The sequence below is a fragment of the Phascolarctos cinereus genome, unplaced genomic scaffold (genome assembly GCF_003287225.1).
Source record: "Phascolarctos cinereus isolate Bilbo 61053 unplaced genomic scaffold, phaCin_HiC Scaffold_3;HRSCAF=262, whole genome shotgun sequence".
In the NCBI taxonomy this organism is placed as follows: Eukaryota; Metazoa; Chordata; class Mammalia; order Diprotodontia; family Phascolarctidae; genus Phascolarctos; species Phascolarctos cinereus.
The window spans coordinates 206,431,815-206,456,890 of NW_027555736.1; the positions used below are offsets into that span (position 1 = coordinate 206,431,815).

Sequence of the window (25,076 nt, forward strand, 5' to 3'; positions counted from 1 at the left end):
ATGCATGCGGAATACTGGCTAAGCTGTCAGACTAGGTTGATATGCACTAAGTTTCTCTCTCTCTCTCTCTCTCTCTCTCTCTCTCTCTCACTCTCTCTCTCTCTCTCTCTCTCTCTCTCTCTCTCTCTCTCTCACCCTCTCTCCATCTCTCTGCCTCTGCCTGTCTCTCCCTCCCTCCCTCCCTCCCTCTCTGTCTTTGTCTCTGTCTCTGTCTCTGTCTCTCTCTCTCTCTCTGTTATAAGGGATGGATCCCCAAACTGGGGAGAAGGGCACATTCGGAAGTAAAGAAGATATAAAAACAAAAGGTATCAATAAAAATTAAAAATAAAACAGACTCTAGGCTTTATACTTTTCAAAATACCTTTACATTCATTGCTTCATTTGGGCCACAAAACAATCCTATTGTTGATGATGAAGGCAGGGTCAGGGAAGAATTATCTCCATTTTACAGAAGAGGAAATAGAACACTGAGGTGAAGGTAGGAAGCGCCAACCCTCAAAGTAGAAAGCAGGTCTCCCGATTCCTAGTCCAATCATTTCCACAACGTGACACACAACACCGCCTCTCCAGTTCAACATTTTACGTCTAGGTACTTATACGGGGTTCATGATTTTTCCCAGGAACAGAGAGCTCCAGGTGAAGTGATCAAACACAATGAACAGGAAAGGTCTGTCGAACTTGATGACTGGATGATATGATTTGAATACCACGTTTAATGCAGTGTCTGCAGCTGCCTCGGCGCCCTTTTCATCAATGCTGAGCACGGCCTTATGGAGGAACTGTGAAACAGAAATGAGTGGGTCAATCGATAACAAGAATAATGACATTAATAATTAGCATCAGCAGATTTGCAAAGTGTTTTGCGTATGTTAACTCCTTTGTTCAATTAATCAGCAATATTTACACTAACTTCTGTTTCTATTTTGCTTTTTGTTTATAAAGGACTTTCCATGGGCTTTGTGAGGTTGGTAACACAGAGAAGAAAACTGAGGGTCACAGAGGTTGTTACTGGTTCAAGTTCACAAAACTCTCAGGGAGAAATCATGGTATAGTGTGAAGAGGGCCCTATAGAGAGTCAACAAAACATTCAGTCAATCAAAAATCACTTATGTACTAGGCATTGTGCAAAACACTGGCAATATGGAGAATAGTAAGGTTCAAATGACAGCTTTAATATTTGTGTGCTGTCCAGTTGTTTCAGCCACGTCCGACTCTGTGATCCCATCTGGGATTTTCTTGGCAAAGATACTGGAGGTGTTTGCCATTTCCTTCTTCAGCTCATTTTTACAGATGAGGAAACAGGAAAATAGAGTTAAGTGACTTGCCCAGGGTCATACAGCCAGTAAGTGTCTTAGGCTGGATTTGAACTCATGAAGATGTCTTCCTTATTCCCAGCCCAGTGCTCTATCTAGTGAGAGGTTAAGAGACTAGTATGTGTCAGAACTGAGCTGTGAAGTGAAGACTTCTGACGCCACACGCCAGGCTGTTGCTCCACTGCACACGGCACAGTGGTTAGAGCACTAGGCCTGAAGTCAGGAAGAGATGAATTCAAATCTGGCCTTACACACTTGCAAGCTGTGTGATCCTGGGCAAGTCACTTAACCTCTGTTTGCCTCAATTTCCTCATCTGTAAAACGGGGATAGTACCAGCACCTATCTCCTAGAGTTCTTGTGAGGATCAAATGAGACAATATTTGTAAAGTGCCTAGCATAAGGCCTGGAACATAGCAAGTACTATATGAATGTTAGCTATTATTATTATTTCTACTATGAATTCATGCTTATTCTGCACAGAGTGTCTCTGCTTATATTAATAACCACATAGGTTATTTTGACTTTGCATTCTTCTTTATCAAATTCATGAGTTTTGTTTTACAATTACACCAGTCTATCTTTACTCCAGTTTTTTTTTTCTCCACTTTTTTGAAATACTCTTCTGAAAGTTTTAGTGATTTAACTAGTACAAGTCCTCCGGGAGTATTAATAATGTAGGATTATAGGATCGTAGATTTCAAGTTAGAAAGGGCCTTAAAGGCCAACCAGTCCAAACCCCTCATTTTATAGGAAAGGAAACTGAGGCCAAGAAAAGCGGTTCAGTGACTTGATCAGGGTTACACAGGTAATAAGGGAAAGGGGTATTGTTTAAATCAGATCCTCTGATTTCAAATTTAGGGCCCCTTCCACTTCATCAGCTGGTTGCTTGCGACAATGATTGTTTGATCTTGTTTGTTTTAAAGATTTATCCTTTTGGCTTGGGGACTATTCAAAAACTTCCTTGAAACTCTGTAAACTTTTCAAATTCTATTTGTTGATAAAAATTCCCATCTCCTGTCTTCATACAGTGTGATAAATGTTGCCAGGTGAATAGTTTAGACTTACAGCTCAAACCTCTTAACTTAGTAAATGTCGCATAAAAAGTTTTATGCATGAAAAGTTTACCGTAATCCTAACTATATTTGTTTAGTAAATGATGTTTGAATCATTTGTTTTAGAAACATACTATTTTTCCTTGGAATCTAACTATTATGTGTCTAGACATGTCAGGTCTTGAGTTTTTCCTTATTGGTGTCCTGTGCATTCTTTTGAGCTATACTTCGCCTATTATTTTTGCCATTTCTGGGAAGTTTTTTTGATTTCCTGAAATATAACTCCAAAATTGTTTTGTTTTTCTAAGTCCTTAATGTCCATAATCCTTACATTGAAGACTCATGATCTATCTCTTGACCTGCCATTCAGATTGAAGTATTTTTCAACAATTTAGATAACTAATTTTTCTAACCCTATCTTTAAAGCTGGTCTATATTATTGTATCCCATTTTCCATCATAATAAGTCTGCTATTTGTTGCCTCTGTGGGTTTGTCTTATTCTAGATTTTCAGTTGTGTTTCTCATATTAGTCATTTCTCATATTTTTTCTTTCTTATTTAAGAAAAGTGATGTGGTGTCATGAATAGAAAGCTAGGAAAACCTGGGTTCAAGTCCTGCCTCTCTCTCTCTCTCTCTCTCTCTCTCTCTCTCTCTCACACACACACACACACACACACACACACACACACACTGCCTGTGTGACCCTTACCACATCACTGAACCTCTAAGTGCTCTTAGAAACTCATCAACAATATCAGTTGCAGAGAAGGTGCTGATCTCCACTGGCAAAGGTATTTCTTCACTGTGGACTCCTTATACCAATGAAACTGCAGATCAAGGATCTATTCTTAAACCTTATTTAATTTTTTATCTGTTTTTTTACTTTCTGTAAATGCTTCTTTTATCTGGCCTCCTGATTTTCTTCCTTATACCCCCTTCACATATGCACACATTCCTGGTTTTATTGTGAGAGACGTGTGGGAATTAGGTATCCTTCTTTCTGGGAATTTTGTGAGCTGATCAAATTATGATGACTCCATGGAGCAGACCAGTCAGCAACATCTTGGGGAAAACTCTGAAGGTCCACCTCTGGACTCCATGAGTCAAATCCATTCATGATGGCTTTGGAGGCCTCTGTTCAGATCTGGACCTCAGCCCTAGCTGCTTAATTTGATGTCCCTGACAGGGCCAAGTAGTCCTTTTCTAAGTCATATTTGGCAGCTGCTACTTACAACACGTTTAGGACACTACTTCTTTTGCTAGCAGTTAAATATAGGAATAAGGATTCACTATAACAAAGCCACTGCTCATGCGATATTTGGTGATCTGGCACTCTCAGCATGCAAAGCAATCACACCATGCTTTAGCACCTGGAGTCTGGGGATTTGTGTGGCCAGGATCCGAAAGGCCCCACTCTGGGTTGAGACATCTGATGGATTTGTAATGGCTGACTTGAAATAAACCTGTATGGAGGAGGTGAAGGTGGAGGACACATAGCCAGGGCAGCAGCAGCTAGGGTAAGGCTGTGTGTGGGAAGGACAGTGACAACACAGGCTGCCTTTTATGCAGAAGCAGGTGGGCAGCCTAGGAAAAACATTCTTTATTGGTTTCTTTGACCATGATATTTATCCACCTGAAGATGTCTCTTAGGATATCTTGTGGGGTTTCTTCTTTCTATTTCTTTTGTTCCCGGTATATTAGCTGATTTTGTTGTTCTGCAGTATTTTTTAATTGAATCTGCACTTTGCTTATTTTAAAAAGTCATGGTTGGTTTTCACTTTCTTGTGTGTGTGTGTGTGTGTGTGTGTGTGTGTGTGTGTGTGTGCGTGTGTGTGTTAGCTCTTCCTTTCCTTATTACTGTTTCTATTTGTCATTACTTGTGAGGGGTGGCAGAAGCCTGGCCCCTTTTAATCCTCTCGCTCTGATAGCTCGGATCATTTTCCTTCCTATATTTGTATGCCAAGAGAGGTTAAGCAACTTGCCAAGTGTAGAGGACAGGGAATTTTCAGAAAAATGTATATGAAAAGAGAGGGTACACAATGAGGTCTCTCAGTACTATCTATCATAGTGGCAGCACATAGTAGGTGCTTAGACTTGTTGACTGCCTAGTTGACTGACTGCTCTCTGACCCCATAAACAAAATTATATGTAACACCTCATGGCCAGGTGGGGGTATTAATTTGGCCAAGTGATCTCCCTATCTGTAACTGCCTAGGACACGTATTGACAAACAATCCCTGTTTTTGTGTAGCCTGAGAGCTAAGAATGGTTTTTACATCTTTAAATACAATTTTTTTTTTACCAATGCAAAAACCATTTTTAGCTCACAAACAGGTAGTGACCTGGATTTGGCCACAGGGCTGTCATTGATTAACCCCTGGATTATAGACCTATGTGACTCTCTAAGCTACATGCCTAGAGGCAGTCTGAATAAAAGGAACTATCTTATATAGGCTCTTTGAAACTTTCATTCACATCAAGCCAGTGACGACAGAATGTTCTCACAGATCTTTTTCAGGGTCCAGACTAAGACTTCCCTCTGGTGGCTGAAAATGTGAGTTTATCCTATTCATTATAATTCTTTTTGCTACCACATTGTGGTTCTCTCTGTCCTGGTGCTCCTGTGATCTGAACCCAGACCCTCCAAAGGTTATATAGTTCCAGCCAAACTAGTCTTTTCTCGGTTCTTCACTCATGATACGCATCTCCCACATCTGTAGCTTTGCATTGGCCAACTCCAATGGCCTGGAATGTTCCTCCTCCACCCCTCCATCTTACAGAGCCCCTTTCTTCCTTTAAGAAGCAGCTCAGGCATCAGATTCTGCATAAAGCCTTTCCTAATACCCAATTACTAGGCTCCCTTCCCAAACTGCTTTGTATTTAACTATTTTGTACATAGTTTTATATATTAACCGTATCTTTATGTTTTCTATATTTTGCACATATTGTTGTCTTCCCCATTAAAATGTAAGCTCTTCGGGAGCTGGGATTGCTTCAGAATGAAAGGACTGCTTCATTCTTTGTACACGTATCCCTAGAACCTAGCACAGAGCCTGGCACATTTTAATAAATACTTACTGACTGATTGATTGAGTGACTAGTTAGCAGTAGAGACGAGATTAGAAACATGGTTTCCTACTTCCTTCAGTAATTGGCAATGAAGTACGTCCCTGAAATACATACTTTGTCATTAGCAATCTATCTGAAATGTGAGTTTTGGCAAGGAAGAGTCGATCTGAGTTACTTACTTCAGATAGTTGAACTGAGGCTTCTTTAGTGATGCCAGAGAGATTGGCTTGGTTGGTGAATAGGTCCATCATCCCCATTTCCCTTAGGACATCTTCAAGATCATAGGACTCAGAAATACACAACTTTGGAATATATAAATCCACATGTCTGTTTAGGGGGAAATAGAAAATGGTTAAAAGTGTTGGGAAGGCTAGAGAGAGAGCCCTGGCCATTTTCTCCTCCTAATCCTATATCTTTGTCTTCCCAAAACTCTCGCTCTCTTTGGCTTCCCAGTTGGCCCTGGTTACTTCAGGGTGTAGAAACAGCTGCAGAACATTTCGGCCCCCCTCATGATACCAACCCTGACTCCATTGGTCATGTGTTTCCCAGCAGACAATGTAGTATAGAGGAAACCAACCACAAATTAGAGTAGAAAAAAGGTCCAAATTTAAAGCAAGATGGACGTTTGGACTGGGTTATCTCTAAGGTCAATGCAACAAGCATTTATTAAAAATACATTCATAAGAATTAAACTGTGCTCAGTTCTGAGCATCCTACTTTAGGAAGGACATTGATAAGCTCAAGTATGTCCACTATGGGAAGTAGACTAAAGGAGTTTAGATTACAGAAAAGATTGGGGGTAAGGGACAAGGTGTGTTACGATAACAGATTTGTTATCATATTTGAAGGACTGCTGTCTTGTGGAAAAAGAAATGACTTGGTATGCTTGGCCTCTGACAGCAGAATTAGGACCTTGGTTTAGATGCTACAAAGAGGCAGATTTCAGCTTAGTATAAGAGCCTCTCAATAATTAGTTGTCCAGGGGCAGCTAGGTGGCAAAGTGGATAGAGCACCCACCTTGGAGTCAGGGGGACCTGAGTTCAAATGCAGTCTCTGATCAGACACTTGACACTTACTAGCTGTATGACCCTGGGCAAGTCACTTCACCCCAGTTGCCTCATAAAAAATTAAAAAATAAATTAGTTGTCCAAAAAGGGAATAAGATATCTCTAGGCGTTGAAGCGGGGGGAGGAGAACATATTCTAGTAGAGAGGGAAACGTCATTCAGTTAGGATGACTTACAAAGTCTTTTCCACCTTGGATAATCTCTGTAACTTTTCTATCATTCAACACAGATAACATATTTTCATGATCAGAGATCTAGCAATGAAAGGGACCTCAGAGTCCATCTAAGACTAGTCCTATCATTTCCTTATAGTAAAGGACACTAAGAGACCTAAGGATTTTAAATGATTCATCCAAGATCACACAGGTAGTAAGTACCCTACTTATTTTTTTGTTTGAGTGCCTAGAAACCTTGAAGCAATGGGCTAAGTTTCGTTAATTTACTCAAGAAAAGAGTAAGTGAGCCCCACTTTAAGAAAACCCTATATACTCAGATCTTAGCTTATAAAATAGATAAAATGAAAGTAATTCTTTACTTCACTGAAAGGTTCATTGTAGGATCTGTTTACCTTAAGGGTATACTTAAGTACTGGCTTACAGATGCTTAATTACTTGGGGGAGAATATATCAGAAGGAAAAATATATCAGAAGTGTGAAGCATCCCTGCCCAAGGACAATGCGTCAGAAAGTATTGTTATTGTTAATAATAACAACATCAGCAACATAAACAATTGCTAGTGTTTATGTAGCTGTCACAAAGTCCCATTCACTTTCATCTGAGCCTAACAATAATTGTGTTCATGTGCAAATGTTATTATTTCAATTTTAAAGATGGTAAAGAGGTTTGCCTAAGACTGTACATCTAGGAATCAATGAAGTCAGTGACTGATCTTCTGGGAGATTAACAGTACAGTATTTTTTTTCCTGCTAATGTTATATGGAAGCTCTAGAATGACAGCTTGAGTCTATAAGAAAACTTAATTCAATGTGCAGATTTTCAGTTTCCACATTTCTCTTTGGACCTAGCCTATGGCAGAAGTCAAGGCCCCTCTGGAGGAGGTCTGGCTGATGGGATTACCTGTCCTGAAGGAGCTGAGACCATCTGTTCAGCGTATCTCGGCTCAGGGCAGCCACCACCTGGTCCATCTTTCCCTCATCTGGCAGAATGAAGAAGGCTGTGGCGTTCCCAGAGTACTCCAGCTGCACCACTGTGCAGGACAGCTCCTTGTCAAACAAGTGATTATTGGCCCCAGACTGGAACATCATCGACACGTCCACGCTGACATTCTCACTTGTGTAGAACTTCTGCATTCCGGTGACATTGGAGTCAAAAGATTTTGCCCATCTTCCTGAGGAGGTGGAAGACGGAGAGAAACAGTGAGCAGGAAAAAGGTGGGGGGAACAGGCAAAGAGAGAAAGAAAAAGGAGATCCATATAAGGAATCAAAAAGGAGAAATAAGGGAGAGGAGTAAGAAGGAGAGAAATGAAAAAGGAGGGAGGAAGAAAGGTTAATGAGAAGAGAATAAATGAAAAACACAGAGATAGACATAGAAAGAGAGAATAAAAGACTCTAAATCTATTCTATTCCATTCCAAATAACTACAGAATGTATGACATATCTTGGTATCAACTTATGAAAGCACGAAAAAATACTCGTATGAATTCAGTTACAAAGGGTTCCTTAAAGAAATAAAGAAAAGAACAATTTTAATAGCTGGAGGAATATTCAGCACTTACGGCTAGGCCATGCCAATATAATAAAAATGACAATACTACCAAAGTTAATTTACACTTTTAGTGCTATTCCCTTCAAATTATCAAAGGGACATTTTGCAAAACTCAATAAAATATTAACAAAATTCATTTGGAAAAATAAATTGTCATCACCCAAACTAGCCAGAGTCTTATGACTTCTGTGACAGGCACTCGAGAAAAGCGAACAATTGAGAAGATGTCGTTAAGCAAGGACCATGTTTTGTATTCCCCATGCGTGGCACCCGTACTCAATAACTTCTTAATAAATACTTCTTAACTGATTGACTGATAGAGTAGTTAGGTGACACAGTGGCTAGAAAACTAGGCGTGGCATCAGGAAGACTTCAGTTCAAATCTAGCCTCAGACACTTACTAGCTGTGTGACCCTGGGCAAGTCACTTAACCTCAGTTTCTTTAACTGTAAAATGAGGATAATAATAACATTTATGCCCCAGAGCTGTTGTGAGGATGAAATGAGATAATAATTGTAAAACACCTGGCAGAGAGTAAGCTCTATTATTGTGATTAATTATTACCCAAACTGTTCAGAGAGTTTTGTGCACAAATCCCCAGTGAACTCACAACATGACCTAGAATGTCCACAAGGACATTCATAACACAAGGAAACACTAAGAAACACAGAAAATCACTCCAGAACATCAGACTTCCAGAACTGCTCTCCTGCGCAACAAAATACCCTCACTGGCTCCCTACATCTCTCTGACAGATAGCTCTCTCCAATAGCAGTGAGACAAGTCAACCCAGCACGGGATCAAATTCTGCTCGATTTTACTCACTGCTTGTTAATAATGCCAGGGAGGAAGACAGGCTGGTGCATGCCTCAGGGCTATTGCCTACAGCTGCTGCCTTCCTGCTTCTGTAGTTGGCAACTATGTGGTAATTATATTCAGAGGAGAAACTTAACCTCATGTTTTGACAGCGTAGACCAGGGGTAGGGAACCTGAGGCCTCAAGGCCACATGTGGCCCTCTAGGTCCTCAAGCTCAGCCTTTTGACTGCTTCAGTCACGTGTGACCTTGAGGCCACAGGCTCGCCACCCCTGGTAGACAGTCACTGCTACGAAATCCTTTTAGGTCTATCATGCACTCTAACACACGTGAGATGGACAGTTTTTCTGGAGCTGTGACCCACTGCTCCGTGTTGCACTAGGAGGGAGATACAGCTCCTGATTGGCTGAGACAACAGTGTGTATTTTGTGTACCAGCACTAAGGGAGATTGTTGGAGGACATTCTGAAGAAGGATACAGGGAGAGATGAATGAAGAAAGGCACGATGTGAACTTTGGGATGGATAATGGGAGTCCCCAGAGGCTCAAGCACCAGCCCTGGAGTCAGGAGGACCTGAGTTCAAATCCAGCCTCAGATACTTGACGCTTACTAGCTGTGTGACCCTGGGCAAGTCACTTAACCCCATTGCCTAGCCCCAAAGAAAAAAAAAAAGGAAAGCAACTCTGATCATGTTCCTTGACTTTCAGGGCCTGTAACCCCAGAGACTGCTGAGAGCAGACTCCCCTTAGAGACATCATTTCCTCTCTCCTTGGTTGTGCTGATGAAGTATTTTATCTTGCTTCCAATTGAAGAACTCCTTTATTACTGTGCATGTTTTGTTCTATTCCAATCTTTATAACTCCCCTGATTTTTGTGAACTATTTTGCTTGGATAAATAAGTTTACTTGCTATTTGCTTTTCATGGTGGTCTTTTCTGTAACCAGCATTTGGTGGGAGGGAGAAAAGCTGGTGATATTAAGGGCAATCAGGGAAAGTGGCGTGTATCCTGAGTTCCCCAAAATGTTGTTCTCCCTAGACTTACAGATATTTAAAGTCTGCTGGATAAACTTAATTCAGTACCATTCTTGGAGGTAGATAAACAAAGGAATAAGTACTCAACCATGGGCATCATCCTGCTTCCTTTAAAGGCAGGAATCAGACTTCCCTGGAAAGGGGTTGGTTAGATCCCAGATCAGACAATCTGTCAGTGCCACAGGCCAGACAGCCATCTTTTTAGGTTTAGACAGCATCCACATACATATATCTTATGAAAGGGCATCTATAAGACAGTCCTATCAGAAAGTGCGTGCGCACAAGTGCACAAGCACACACACGCACACACACACACACACACACACACACACACACACACACACACACACACCCCATAGCCTGTCCCTGAGGCCTAAAATTCTAGTATTAAAATTTCATTCACTTAGCTTAAAGTTTTTTAGGTAAAACATTAAAAACCTCTGTGAGAGAGTGACCTTATCCAGTGGGTTTACCCCTAGGGCTCTCTCTGTTCCAGGCCCTCTTCTCTTTATATGCTTTTGGTGATTCCATCAACTCCCATGGGTTCAATGATCATATCTATGCAGATGACTCCTGTATATATCCAGCACTGCTCTCTCCTGATCTCCAGTCTCACCTCTCTATTTGCCTAACTAGTCACCTCTACTTGAATGTCCCCAAAGCATCTCAATCTCAAAATATCAAAGCTGACTTTATTATCTTTCCCTCTAGACCCTCCCCTCCTAACTTGCTGATTTCTGTTGAGAGCAGCCCCCTTTCTTCCAGGTTCACAAACTCAGAGGCTTGGTCAACCCTTCATCTCATTAGTGGCTAAGTTTCCTTGATTCTACCTCCACAAGACCTCTTGCATCTGTCTTTAATTAACACTTATGAACACCATAAGTCAAGTACCCATCACCTACTGCCTAGACCAGGGGTGGGGAAACCTATGGCCCTCAAATCACACGTGGCTTTCTAGATCCATAAGTGTGGCCTTTTGACTGAATGCAAATGTCACAGATCTTGTTCTGTAACATTTGAATTCAGTCAGAAGGCCACACTTAAGGATCTAGAAGGCCACGTGGCCTCAAGGCCATAAGTTCCCCATCCCTGGCCTAGACTATTTCCAAGTTTTCCAACAGGCCTCCCTGCATCGCTAGTAGCCCCTTTCCCCTCCCATCTGCCCTTTTATGCACAGTTGCCAAACTGGTATTCTTAAAACATAGATCTGACCATGCTACTCCCAAGCTAAGAAGCTACCAGCTCCTCTGTTTAGTATTTAAAGCCCTACCTATCTAATCTAATCATAATCCCTCTCATGTACTCAGCCTTCCAGTCAAAGTGCCCCTCTTGCTGCTCCCTATACACAACAGTCCCCTCCAACTTTGCCCCTTTGCACTGGCCATTTCCCAGGCCTAGCGTGCTGCCCCTTCTTACCTCCGCTGTTCGGAATCCCTAGGTCCTTTCAAAACTCAAGTTGGGTAGCACCTGCTACAAGAGACATTTCCTGATCCCCTCCCCCCAGGAATTAGGACTACCTCTAATTACTATAACTAGTTGTGTCCTATATTTATTTGTAATTTACCTTTGTTGTATCCATCCAGAAGGGAGAATTGTCCTTGTGCGCAGGGATGGCCTCATGTTTGACTTTTTGTCCCTAGAACCTAGCACACTGCTTGCCACATAGTAGGCATTTAATATATTCTTTTTGAACTAAATTGAATTATCAGTCATTGACATCTTAGGATCTTATGATTTAGAGCTAGAAAATAACATTAAGAGACCGTCTACTTTATTCCCCTCAATTGCCAGATGAGAGAACTGAAGTTAGATTAGCAAAGCACATGGTCCAAGATCACACAGGTAGTAACTATCAGAGTCAAAACTTAGAGAGCCAGGTCCCTTCTCACCAAATTCAATGCTTCTTCCACCCTCTCAGTGTGAGTAAGCTCAGCAGATATGTTCACAAGAACAAGTTTTGAGAACAAAAATAATAATTATTACTATAAAAAGCTATTTATATATGCTTTACATATATGGACTCATTTGATTCTCACGACAAGCGCGAGGTAGGGGCTATTATCCCATTTATAGATGAGAAAACTGAGGCTCAGAGAGATTCAGTGACTTGCCTGGGATCACACAGCTAGTAAATATTGAACTCAGGTCTTTGTGATTCTAGTTCTAGAATTCTATCCACTATACCACTGGATATCTCACGGATAAGAGAAGGGTCAGGGAGATCAAAATATGAGGGTACTGGTTGATGAACAACGAGAAGTAAAGGTGAAGAAAGTACAGATTGAGAGCTAATACAAGCAAATTTTATCTTCACTGGTAGTCCTGGGGCTGGCCATGAGCTTCAGTGTTCTGGGAGGATTATTGGATTGGGGAATAAGGACCCTGTACCTTTGTTACTGGCCCAAAGCCCAACCTGTCAGTCACTCCTTCCATACCCAGAGACGTAGAGACAGAGGGACTACACTGAGTTAACCTATGAGTACCTGCCCTGCCCATCTGCCTATCACTTAACAGAAGGGCTGACTTTCGGTTACACTCAGTTACATCCCAGTAATGCCATCTGTATGTTATATTTTCCCATAGTTACTGGCTGAGCCAAAATCTAGCATTGAATCATAGAATGTTAGAACTGGAAGGACTATTATGATATTAGCGTTTGGAAGGACTACAGGGAATATCTAATACAATGAACCCGTTTTAGCCATGGGGAAATTGAAACCCAAATTGGGGAAGAAACTTGCCCAAGCCATTTATTGGCACATCTGAGACTAGAACCCAGATGACCTGACCCAACAACTTGACACATTTAAATTCAGTGCCTACTATGTGGAGAGAACTGGGCTCCATGATGGGAGAGATACAGACTTCATATAATGTAGACATCCCCGCCCTTGTGTAGCTCACGGCCTAGTAGGGAATATGACAGACAGACAGGTAGACAGACAGACAGACAGACAGACAGACAGACAGACAGACAGACAGATAGATAGATAGATAGATAGATAGATAGATAGATAGATAGATAGATAGATAGATATAGAGATTGCCAAAATACTAAACAGAATTCAATAGATTTTTGAGCTGGAAGGGACTTTAAAGATCATTTAGTCCAGCCCTCTCAACTTACATATTTTTAAAAAATTTGAAGTCTAGAGAGGCTTAGTGATTTGTCTAACAACAACACATAGGTAGGAAATAGCCGAGCTGGGGCTTGACCTCAGGTCCTCTGACTCAAAATCCTTTACTCTTTCTACTATAGGACCTGATTGAGGGAGTAACTAGGTGGCACAATGAACAGACCACTGGGCCTGGAGTCAGGGACACTCATCTTCCTGAGTTCAGATCTCTATAGATACTTCCTAGCTGTGTGACCCTGGGCAGGTCACTCACCCCCGTTCGCCCCAGTTTCTTCATCTGTGAGATGAGCTGGAGAAGGAAATGGCAAACCACTCCAGTATCTTTGCCAAAAAAAACTCCAAATGGGGTCACAAAGAGTCCAATATGACTGAAACAACTGAACAACAACAAAATGGTTGAGATACAAAATAAGGGGGTTTTTGAGGTACAAGAGGGGAAAAGGCATAATCAGGGAGGACTTGGTGGAAAAGGTGGCATTTAAGTTGGAGTTAAGAGGACTGGTAGTAAAATTTGGAAAGAACTCTATGAGATAATGTACAATGAAATCAGCAGAATTGTATGCACACTTATTATGACTATGTCCCTCCCACCTACCCACCCAAAAAAGAGAGTATAAGAAGGGGAAGGAGGGAAGAGAAAGCACAGTTGTAAAGTCAACTGTGATATAAGGAAAGAGCATTGGATTTGGTTTAGAAGGCCAGGTGTCAGTTCTGATTTTGCCACTTACAATCAGTATGAATAGAGTTGTTTTCATGTTGCCTGTCCCATTAGACTGTGAGCTCCTTGAGGGCAGCACTGTGTTTTTACCTTTCTTTGTATCCCCAGAACTTAGCAGAGTGCCTGACACATAGTAAGCACTTTAAAAATGCTTCTTTATGGAATTTTTGATCTAAGGCAAGCCATCAACATTTCTTAGCCTTCTTCCTCATCTCCAAAATGCATATAGTTAAGTAGTACTTGTACCATCTACTGCACAAGAATTACTGAGGATGAAACAAAGTAATTTGGGGGCAGTTCTTTTCAGTCCTGAGACATTACATATAAATGGGAGCTATCATTACTACAGATAACAGAATCAGTGTAAGATTTGTTTAGTCATTTCAGTCTTGTCCAACTCTTTGTGACGCCTTTGTGGGTTTTCTTGGCAGAGACATGGGAGTAGTTTGCTATTCCTTCTCCAACTCATTTTACAGATAAGGAAACTGAGGCAAAAAATTAAGTGACTTGCCCAGGGTCACACAGCTAATAAGTGTCTGAGGCTAGACTGGAACTTAGGCCTTCCTGACTCCATGCCTGGTGCTCCATCCACTGTGCCACCTAGCTACCCTATCAGAATAAGATATTTTACCTTTAAAGAAAATATAGCTGATCAAAATAAGCATGGTATCACTATCCAGTTCCTTGAATAACTGATCAACGTTCCCCAAAGTTTTATTCTTGACAAAATCGTTGACCTGTTTCTTGGCTCTGGTTGAATTTTGAAAGTCTGCAGAAGAAACTTCTACATTATAATAATAATGCTTTATTTCTGTCATGAATGTCTCCATAAGTTCTATCTGAGAGTCAAGAAATAGGACATTTCCCATGTTCATTTCCAGGCCAGTATCTGAATTGTTGAACAGATAGATGAGATATTGAAAGCCCTGGTGGATGGCCAAATCTGGTGTCTCCGTCAGGTTGAATCCCAGGCTTTCCAAGAGCTGAGTACGTGTGGCTGACCTGGCCCCAAGGGACAGCATAGCCAAAGACATGGAAATACTCACTGGGGAGATGAAAACATTTCTGTCTGGGGCTCTTGATATCAAATTCTTATATAAGCGAAATGCAAAGTCAACATTCACTGGTGCCAGTCTACGGTGGGAAGGATTTCTTTCTCAACAGGGTGTTCTTGGGGATGGAGGTCGTGGTTGGGTCTGGGAGACACAAAAACTGAGGGCTGAGAAAATGAACAGACACTTGTACAGGTTGGAAGTCATTGTCCAGGGTGACTGGGTCCTGAAAAATTAGGAAAATTTATTAGAAGCAGTGTGAAATAGAGGAAGTAGCACTGAGTTTAGAGTTAGAGGTCCTGTGTTCAAATCTGAAATCTGCCTCTTCTTTAAATTGGGCCATGTCTCTGGGCCAAAAATGGGAATTTGGATTCAAAAAAACCGACCCAGTGTGACTTCTGAGAAAAGATGTTTTAGAATCTAGATGGAAAAGTTGCAATGGGATTATTTGATATAACTTTTAACACTTCATATTCTACCTTGTTGTTGTTCATTTAGTTGTGTCTGACTCTGCGACCCCATGGACCATAGTGTGCCATGCCCTTCAATCCTATCCGTCGGGTTTTCTTGGCAAAGACACTGGAGTGGTTTGCCATGTCCTTCTCTGGTGGATCACCTTTTGTCAGAACTCTCTGCTGTGACCTGTCAGTCTTGGGTAACCCTGAAGGGCACAGCTCATAGCTTTATTGAGCTACTATGCATGTCCCTCCTCCACAGTAAGGCAGTGATCCAGGAGAGGACTTGAGTACTTACTACTAATTTATAGTATGTTTATGGTGTGTGTAACTAGCTAGGTGTCCTTAGGACATTCAACTGACTTCTCTGGCTCTATCTTGTCTCTTTATCTATCAAATAGGGATGATGAGTCCTGCCCTTACTCTCTAATATACAAGTTGTGAGAATGAAATGAAGAGGTGGAGGGAGGGAATAAGCATTGATACAGCACCTACTGTGTTCTAAGTGGCAGTGCTAAGTGCTTTATAAATATTATTTCATTTGATCCTCACAAAACCCCGTGAGGTAGGTGGTGTTTTTATCCGTATTTTACCGTTGAGGAAAACAAGGCAAGGATTAGGTTGCTTGCCCAGGGTCACTTAATCCTCCCCAGAGATTATAAGTGTTGGAGGCTGGATCAGAGGTCTTCCGGACTCCAAGCCCAGAGCTCTATCTACTGTGCCATCTTGCTGCCTGTAACTAGTATTTTGTAAAGTTGAAAGTAATGAAAAATGAACCGTTACAATGTTGTTATAATTCGCATAAGAAGACAGTAAGGTTTAATGGAAAGTGAGATGGGCTTGAATTCAGAAGTCCTAGGTTCTGCAATTCCATTTAATTCAGCAAGCCACCTGTCAAAATTTACTGTGTTTAGGGGCAGCTAGGTGGCACAGTGGATAGACTACCAGCCCTGGAGTCAGGAGGACCTGAGTTCAAATGCAGCCTCAGATACTTGACACTATAGCTGTGTGACCCTGGGCAAGCCACTTAACCCCGATTGCCTCACCCAAAAGAAAAAAAAAAAGACTTACTGTGTTTAAGGCACTCCAATAGCCTCTGGTTATATGAAGAAAAAAATGAAGTCATGCTTGCCCTTAGGAAGCTTACATCCTATTTGGCTGGGGGAAGCACATGACTGGGAAAGGCCTTCTTATAAAACTGTGCATACCCTTTGAACCAGCAATACCACTACTAGGTCTGTATCCCAAAGAGAGAAAAGGAAAAGGAAAAGCACCCATACATACAAAAATATTTATTTCTTTGTGGTAACAAAGAATTGGAAATTGAGGGGATGCCTATCAATTGGGGAATGGCTGAACAAGTTACATATGATTGTGAAGGAAAACTATTGTGCTATAAGAAATGACAAAGGGGATGGTTTCAGAAAAAGCTGGGAAGACTTATATGAGCTGATGCAAAGTGAAGTGAACAGAATAGTAATAGTGATACAGTTATCCATTCCACATCACAGGGGTTAGGAGCATAGTGCCCCAATGAGCTAGAAAATCCATGTAAATTTTTTTGGCCCTCCCTTCATACCAGAGATGAAGTCTGAATTATTATGGCAATAAAACATAAAATATGGAATGTGTATGTACAGCCTATATCAAATTGTGCACCACCTTGGAGGGGGGGGGAATTTTAAACTCAAAAACTTATGGAAGTGATTGTTGATAAATGAAAATAAATTAATAAAAAAATTTTTAAAAGATAAAGTATGTTGATATTATACAATACTATATATGTATATTTTATGCATTTCTGAGTTTCTAAACTTTTTCTATGTCATCTGCAGGCCTTCATGTGTGGTCTGTGGCTTCCACAAAATTCCTAAGAAATTCCCATTTAATTTCTAATGTCGACTTGTGATATATTGAAAGTGCAATGGGGAAAGCTGCAATGTGGATAACTGTATTGTTAACAATGATCAACTGCAAAAGACAGAGTTACTCTGGTCAATACGATAATCCAAAACAATTATGAAGGACTCATAGTGGGAAATTCTGTCCACCTCCAGAGAGAGAACTGATGAACCGAGTGCAAATTGATTTTTTTTCACTTGCTTTATTTTTCTTGCTTTTTTGCAACATAATTATTATGGAAATATGTTTTGTATGATTTCACATGTATAATCGATATCAGATTGCTTGCCTTCTCAATGTGTGGGAAAGGGCGGGAGGGAGAGAATTTGGAACTCAAAAAAAATTTTTAAATGAATGTTAAAAATAAATAAGTTTTTTAGAAAAGAAATAAAGACCACCTTCAGAAGGTGGTATTTGAGCTTAGTAAGCTTAGTACTGAAGGAAGCCAGGAATGCTAGGAGGCAAAGCTGAAGAAGGGCAGCATTCCAGGCATGGGTCAGAACAAAAGCCTGGAAATGGAGTGCTCTGTGTCAGGAAGAGGAGAATCATGGGATTCAAGAATTTGTGGTGGAAGGTAGAGTGGGAGAAGATTGGAAATGTGGAAAGGGCTAGGTGGGGAATAGCTGTAAATGTCAAACAGGACTTTAAACTTGATTCTGGAGGTAACTGCAAACCACTAGAGTTTACTGAATGACCAGGGAGTGGGGAGCAGGGAAAAGGTGACATGGTCAACCCTATGCTTTAAGAAAATCATTCTGCCATGTGTTTGGAAGGTAGATTTAGAGTGAGGGAGAGACTTGAAGTAGAGAGAGTGCTCCTACAACAGTTCAGGTGAGAGGCGATGGAGTCTGAACCCCAGTACTAGTGGCTATGTGAGTGGAAAAAAGAGGACACATGCAGAAGATGTGAAGGAAAAAAATAAACATTTATATAGCACTTACTATGACAATTATATAGAGTTTACTATGTGCCAGGCACTATGCTAAGGATTTTTAAAACAATTTTTCTCTCCCTTGAACCTCACAATAACCCTGGGAGGTGGGTGCCATTATTATCCCCATTTTACAGCTGAGGAAACTGAGGCAAATAGGCTCACGTGAGTTGCCCAGGAGCACACAATTAATAAATGTCTGAGTCCATATTTGAATTCAGGTTTTCCTGACTCCAGGCCTGGTGGCTCTATCTACTGTGCCATCTACATGCAGATAAAAATAGCAAGATTTGGCTATAGATTACTTGTGTTTTTTCTAATGACAACTGGCCGAGGCCACTGCATGCTCTCTCTTTACTAAGGAGTGCTTCTAACTCTGGACTCATGCCCAAGTCCAGGATTCACGCCCAAGGGATCCTGCTCACATCAGAGAAGGGTCAGGACCATTTTCTTAAACTTTTTGGATCTTGAATGAAAAAACCATGACTCAGCAAGTCACTTAAGTGACTCCAATGTCACACAACTAGCAAGTGGCAGAAGCAGGATATGACCCTAGGGTCTTTGACTCCAAATCCAGCATACTTTTCCAATGTACCCAAGCTGTCGTTTTTCATGTAATTTGATTCATTTCTGACTACTTTTGAGCTCCAGGTGCCACTTCCACAATATTCATCTCCAAATGAAGCAAAGTCTAGAAAGATGGATGGAAATAATGTGTGGGACAGCTGTGATGCAGAGGTGGCCTCCAATTCTGTCCTGTTGATGACTTGATAGGGGATTAATTGGCCTCAGTCCTTGAGAGTGGCTGAACTGGGGCTGGGAGGGTGAAATTGTGTGGTTCTCCATTCACCTCATGGATCATCATGAGAATCAAAAGAAATGATACCTTTTAACCCTTTTTTGTGTTATGGTTAAGAATCTCTGGTTAAGAGAAGGAAACTGTTGTGCTTAAAGACAGCATAGATAATGAAATAGCATCAATATTAAATAAATATGCACTGAATGCCACAGCATCTAAGTACTTAAAAGGTAAGCTAACAATAACAGGATGGTATAAATAGTTAAAAAACAAATACTTTTTTTTGTTTTTGTTTTTTTTATTAATTTATTTTGATTTATCAACAATCACTTCCATAAGCTTTTGAGTTTTAAATTTTTCTCTCCCTCCCTCTGCACCTCCCTCCCCAAGATGGCACGCAGTCTGATGTGGACTGTACATATACATTCCTATTAAACATATTTTCACATTAGTGATGTTGTAAGTGAGAATTAGAACCAATAGGAGGAACCACCAGAAAGAGGAAAACACAACAGAAGAAAAAAAATAACAAATAGTATGCTTTGATCTGCTTTCAAACTCCATAGTTCTTTCTTCTTTGTGAATTTCCATCATGAGGCCTTTGGAGATGTCTTAGATTGTCTTAGATGTTTTAGTCTCAGTATTGCTGGGAAGGGTTAAGTTTATCAATATTAGTCATTGTATAACGCAGCTGTTACTGTGTACAACGTCCTCCTGGTTCTGCTCACTTCACTCAGCATCAGACCATACAAGTCTTCCCAGGTTTTTCTGAAGTCAGCCTGCTCATCTTTTCTTAAAGCACAATAGTATTCCATTACATTCATATACCATAACTTGTTCAGCCATTCCCCAATTGATGGGCATCCTCCCAATTTACAATTCTTTGCCACCACAAAAAGAGCTGCTACAAATATTTTTGTACATGTAGGTCCTTTTCCCATTTGTATGATCCCTTTGGGATACAGCCCTAGAAGTGCTATTGCTGGGTCAAAGGGTATGCACGTTTTTATAGCCCTTTGGGCATAGTTCCAAATTGCTCTCCAAAATGGTTGGATCATTTCACAACTCCACCAACAATGCATTAGTGTTCCAATTTTCCCACATCTTCTCCAAGATTTATCATTTTCCTGTTTTGTCATGTCGGCCAATCTGATAGGTGTAATGTGGTACCTCAGAGTTGTTTTGATTTGAATTCCTCTATTAAATACGATTTAGAGCATTTTTTATATGACTATAGATGACTTTAATTTCTTCATCTGAGAACTGTCTGTTCATATCCTTTGACCAGTTATCAATTGGGGAATGACTTGTATTCTTATAAATTTGACTTAATTCTCTAAGTATTTTAAAATGAGTCCCTTATCAGAGACACTGGTTGTAAAAATTCTTTCCCAATTTTCTACTTTCTTTCTAATCTTGGTTGCATTGGCTTTGTTTGTGCAAAACCTTTTCAATTTAATGTAATCAAAGTTATCCATTTTGCATTTTGTAATGTTCTCTATCTCCTGTTTGGTCATGAATTCTTCTGTTCCCCATAAATCTGATAGGTTAACTATTCCTTGTTCTCCCAGTTTGCTTACAGTATCAGCCTTAATATCTAAATCATGAACCCATTTTGACTTTATTTTGGTATATGGTGTGAGATTTTGGTCTACACCTAGTTTCTGCCATACTATTTTCCAGTTTTCCCTGCAGTTTTTGTCAAATAGCGAGTTCTTATCCCAGAAGCTGGTGTCTTTGGGATTATCAAATAATAGATTACTGTAGTCATTGACTACTGTGTTTTGCATATTTAACCTATTCCGCTGATCCACTACTCTATTTCTTAGCCAGTACCAAGCAAAAAACAAACACTGTATGAACTGAAGTGCTCTCTATAAATCAGAGTTGTTAGTAATATGATTTGTAAACTGCAAGAGGCTATATAAGCAATAGCTATTACATATGTACATATATGTACATATACACATATACATATAGGTATTTTAAGTCTGAAAAGGCTGTACTAAAACATACATGTGTAAATATAGACACATATATGTATACAATGAATGTGCATGTGTGTATCTATATGAGTATATATGAAAAGTCAGAAATGTGGTTAGAAATAATAATAATTTTGTTGTTAAATATTTATTTAATATGGATGTTATTTCATTATCTATGTTGTCTTTAAGAACAACAGTTTCCCTCTCTTAACCAGAGATTCTTAACCATGACACACACACACAAAAAAAAAGGATTAAAAAGTACCATCTCTTTTGATTCTCATGAAAGTCCAAGAGGTATGTGGAGAATACAAATTTCACCCTCTCAGCCTAGGTCCAGCCCCTGGCAAGGACCAGAGCAGAGCTATCCCCTGTCAAGTCATCGAAAGAACAAAACTGGAGGCCACCTCTGTTGTTGCATTTACATAGCATTTCTATCGCACTTTAAGATTTTCAAAGCTTTTCACAAATGTTATCTCATTTTATCTTCCCAATAACCCTGGCAGGTAGGTGTTATTATTATCCCTATTTACAGATGAGGAAACTGAGGCAGACAGAATTAAGTGACTGGTCCAGGGACTCACAGCTAGTAATGTCTGAGACAGGATTTAAATTCAGGTCTTCCTGACTCACAGGTCCACTGCACCATCTAGCTGTGTCTAGGTAGAAGAGAGGCAGTGACTTTACCTCCTGGGCTTAATTTTTAAGTTTTCTTAGTTTGCATAGCAGACACTGAAGCATGCTGATTTCCCAGAAATATTCTAAGCAATCAGACCCATTAACCATTCTGCAAGTGCTAAAGCTTGCCTGACAGCTGATGGCATAGAATCTAAAACTAGAAATTAAATGGAAAGCTACTAATTCCACAAAATTACAATTTTTAAAAATTGTTATTTTATATTTATTAATTTATTGGTCCCAAAGAAGAGATAAGAGAATACATTTCCTTCCTTCCTTTGCAGATGTGGGAGGGACTGTGGTTATGGAACATTGCATATACTCTCAGACTTGGTTGATACGTGGGTCAATTTTCCTGAATTATTTTCCCCCCTCTAATTCTTTGTTATAAAGGATGTCTTTCGGGGTAGGGAAAAAAAAAAGGAGGGATACATTGGGAAATGAAGGTGACACCAAAGCAAATGACATGATTCATTTTTAAAATGTCTGCTGAATTGAATTGCTGAAGAGATTTGAATGGGTTGCAGTCTGCACTAGTGAGGGAGTGCATACATTGATGAGATCATAGGTGCATTGAATTATTTAAGTATTATTGTTACTATCATCAAGTTTTCTTTGTTCCCCAACTCTACAAATAATCTACTTACACAATGTAATGGGTCACTTCTATGTGAAAGTGAAATTGTTGAACTGCTGTCACTAGGGTGCACATTTTGGGGGTGTTTTCTTTTAAATTCACACGTAGCAGAGAAAGATTGTATTGAGTCATGCACATTCTTTCATCCTAGCCCCTCCAACTGGCATTGTGAGTGAGCTGCCTGGGGCTAAGCATGTGCCCTACCATTCTTAGATGATGCCCAGACAACTTATACACTAGCCATTAATTACATCAATTAATAAAAGTTCAAATTTATGTGAGCACTTTAGAAAGTTATATCCTCCTAACCATCTTGTAGAGTAGTTAATACAGATATCATCCTCATTTTGCAGAAGAGAGACCAAGAGAGGAGGCATGACTTGCCTAGGATCACACAGCTAGTACATGACAAGACTGGGACTCGAACTCAGGTCCTCTTGCTCCCAGTCCTGCTGACTCTTAAGAAAGACACAGAAGAGATCCTGGAGCTTTTGAAATCCCTCTCAGGGACTTGCTCCATGTAGCCTCCTTGTCAGCTCTTCACTGGGTGCATTATGGGGCCTGTATTTCTAAAATCTCACCCTCTGCCCCCCGAAAAGGAAAGATAGACTCATTCTTCTTGACTTCCTAGGCCTACCTAGGTGAGGAAAGCAAGGGCAAAGAAGGGGAGGCAGGGTTGCCTTGAATTGAAGCTTTCTAAAAAAAGTCAGAATTACTTACAGGCCAGTGAGGCAGCCCCTGCTCTGTGAGTGCTTGGTGTCTTCTCTGCAGGCCACACAGGGATTCCAGAAGTATAGTTACCTGTGCATCATTATGTCTTACCTCTAACCACCCTTACTTTTTTGGAGCTGGTTAATATTTATTGGGGCATCTTAATACCAAAGGTCATTCCTCCTCCCCCTCCTACCACACCTCCTATCACCCTAAGGCTATAAACATTAACCAGTGTCAAAACTACACCAGCTGGATCTATCCCTCCACCCCCACCTTCTCTAACATAACTCTGATTTGAATTCTCTGGAATTTGGGGGGCTTACGTATCCAATGCTATGCTTAAAAGACTATGGAAGCTAGCAGGAGAAACTTGTTTAATAAATCCCCAACTAGACCATCTTTAGAACATTAGAATAACAGCAACAACAATAATTGATAACAATAGCTAGCAGTTATATAATTACTTAACATTTGCAAAGTACTTCACTAATATTATCTCATTTTATCTCACAACACAGCCCTGGGAGATAAGTCCTATTATTATTCCCATTTTACACATAAGAAAACTGAGGCAGAGGTTAAGTGATTTGCCGAGGGTCACACAAGCTAGTGTCTGAGGAAAGATCTGAACTCAGGTCTTCCTGATTCTAGGTTCAGTGCTCTATCCACTGCACCACCTAGCATAATAGCTCACATTTAGAGTCTTTGTTCAACTCTGCCTTACTCAAATCCAATTCATGCACAAGTCAAGACATCACTCCATGATGTCACTGGTCCTCTTCAAAAGGACAGATAACGTTATTGGGCAACAACAACGACGACAATATCAATAACCATCATCTATATAGCCCTTGAAGGTTTGCAAAGCACTTCCCTCAAAATCAGCCTACAAGTTTCTTTATTCTTGATTTATTCCTGAAAAAAGAAACTGAGTCTCCAGGATGTAAAATGGTTTGCCCAGAGTCCAAGCTTGGAAAGCGTCTTGGGTGCTATGTGAAGTCAGGACTCTTGACGTCCAAACCAGAGGACTACCTTTCACACAACAGTTCTTTCTTTACTCTTAATTACAGACTGGTCATTGAGTCCAGGTGAGTCAGCAAGCATTGACTAAGTGCCTACTATGTGCCAGGCACTAGGGATAAAAAGAAAGGCATAAAGGAGTAAAAAGAAGACACCTGCTCTCAAGGAGCTCACAGTCTAATGAAGAAGACAACACTGAAACAACGATACACAAATAAGAAACAGGTGGGGTAAACTGGGCAGCTCCAGGGCACAACAGATACAACACCAAGCCTGAAGTCAGGAAGACTCATCTTCCTGAGTTCAAACCCAGTCTCAGACACTTCCTAGCTGTGTGACCCTTGGCAAATCACGTAACCCTGTTTGCCTCAGTTTCCTCTTCTGTCAAATGAGCTGGAGAAGGAAATGGCAAACTACTCCAGTATCTTTGCCAAGAAAACCCCAAATGGAGTCATGAAGAGTCAGACTGAAAAACCACCCAACAATGGGGAAATTAAGGGTAAGGGGGTAACATTGAAGGGGATAAGGAAAGGCTAGAAGATGGGATTTTGCCTGGGACTTGAAGGAAGCCAGAAGGCAGAGATGAGGAAGGAGAGCAATCCAGGCAAGAGGAACACTTAGTTCCTCACTACCTGTTTTCCTCCTAGCTGGACTGCAGCAACTGGCTTTTCTTATTAGCACTTATGTCCTCTGAAAGTTTATGCCTGCAAAGTTCCATTATCATTCTATGACTTTAGAGATAGCAACAGCTTATGTGATCACCATCACCACAATGCAGTGAGCATGGTATAGTGAAGTGTGGTGGACTTAGTCAAAAGAGACTTGGTTGGGTTCAAGTCCCACTTCTGATTCTTGCTTGAAGCGGATAGAGGGCTGGGCCCGGACTGAGGAAGGCCTGAGTTCAAATCTGCCCTCAGACACTTACTGGCTGTGTGACCCTGGACAAGTCACTCAACCTCTATTTGCCTCA

The 25,076-nt window shown here is 40.6% G+C and overlaps 1 protein-coding gene across 1 annotated transcript; it reads right to left on the bottom strand.

The window, feature by feature from the left end:
- Positions 1–318: 318 nt before the first annotated feature.
- SERPINA6 (serpin family A member 6) lies at positions 319–23,195 on the bottom strand. Its single transcript, XM_078151423.1, has 5 exons — positions 23,093–23,195; positions 14,562–15,208; positions 7,580–7,850; positions 5,616–5,763; positions 319–779 (listed from the first exon to the last, which is right to left on the bottom strand). The coding sequence occupies exons 2-5, from the start codon at positions 14,962–14,964 to the stop codon at positions 594–596; spliced, it is 1,008 nt and encodes a 335-aa protein (XP_078007549.1). The 5' UTR covers positions 14,965–15,208; positions 23,093–23,195; the 3' UTR covers positions 319–593.
- Between the last annotated feature and the right edge of the window lie 1,881 nt (positions 23,196–25,076).

What these genes read in the sequence shown, in the direction of transcription:
- SERPINA6 (XM_078151423.1), bottom strand. Translation starts at nt 14,964, where the DNA reads ATGTCTTTGGCTATGCTGTCCCTTGGGGCCAGGTCAGCCACACGTACT. An exon ending in CAGCTATATTTTCTTTAAAG is followed by an intron (nt 7,851 to 14,561) that starts GTAAAATATCTT and finishes CCACCTCCTCAG; the next exon opens with GAAGATGGGCAAAATCTTTT. An exon ending in CCTCAGTTCAACTATCTGAA is followed by an intron (nt 780 to 5,615) that starts GTAAGTAACTCA and finishes TCTGTTTCACAG; the next exon opens with TTCCTCCATAAGGCCGTGCT.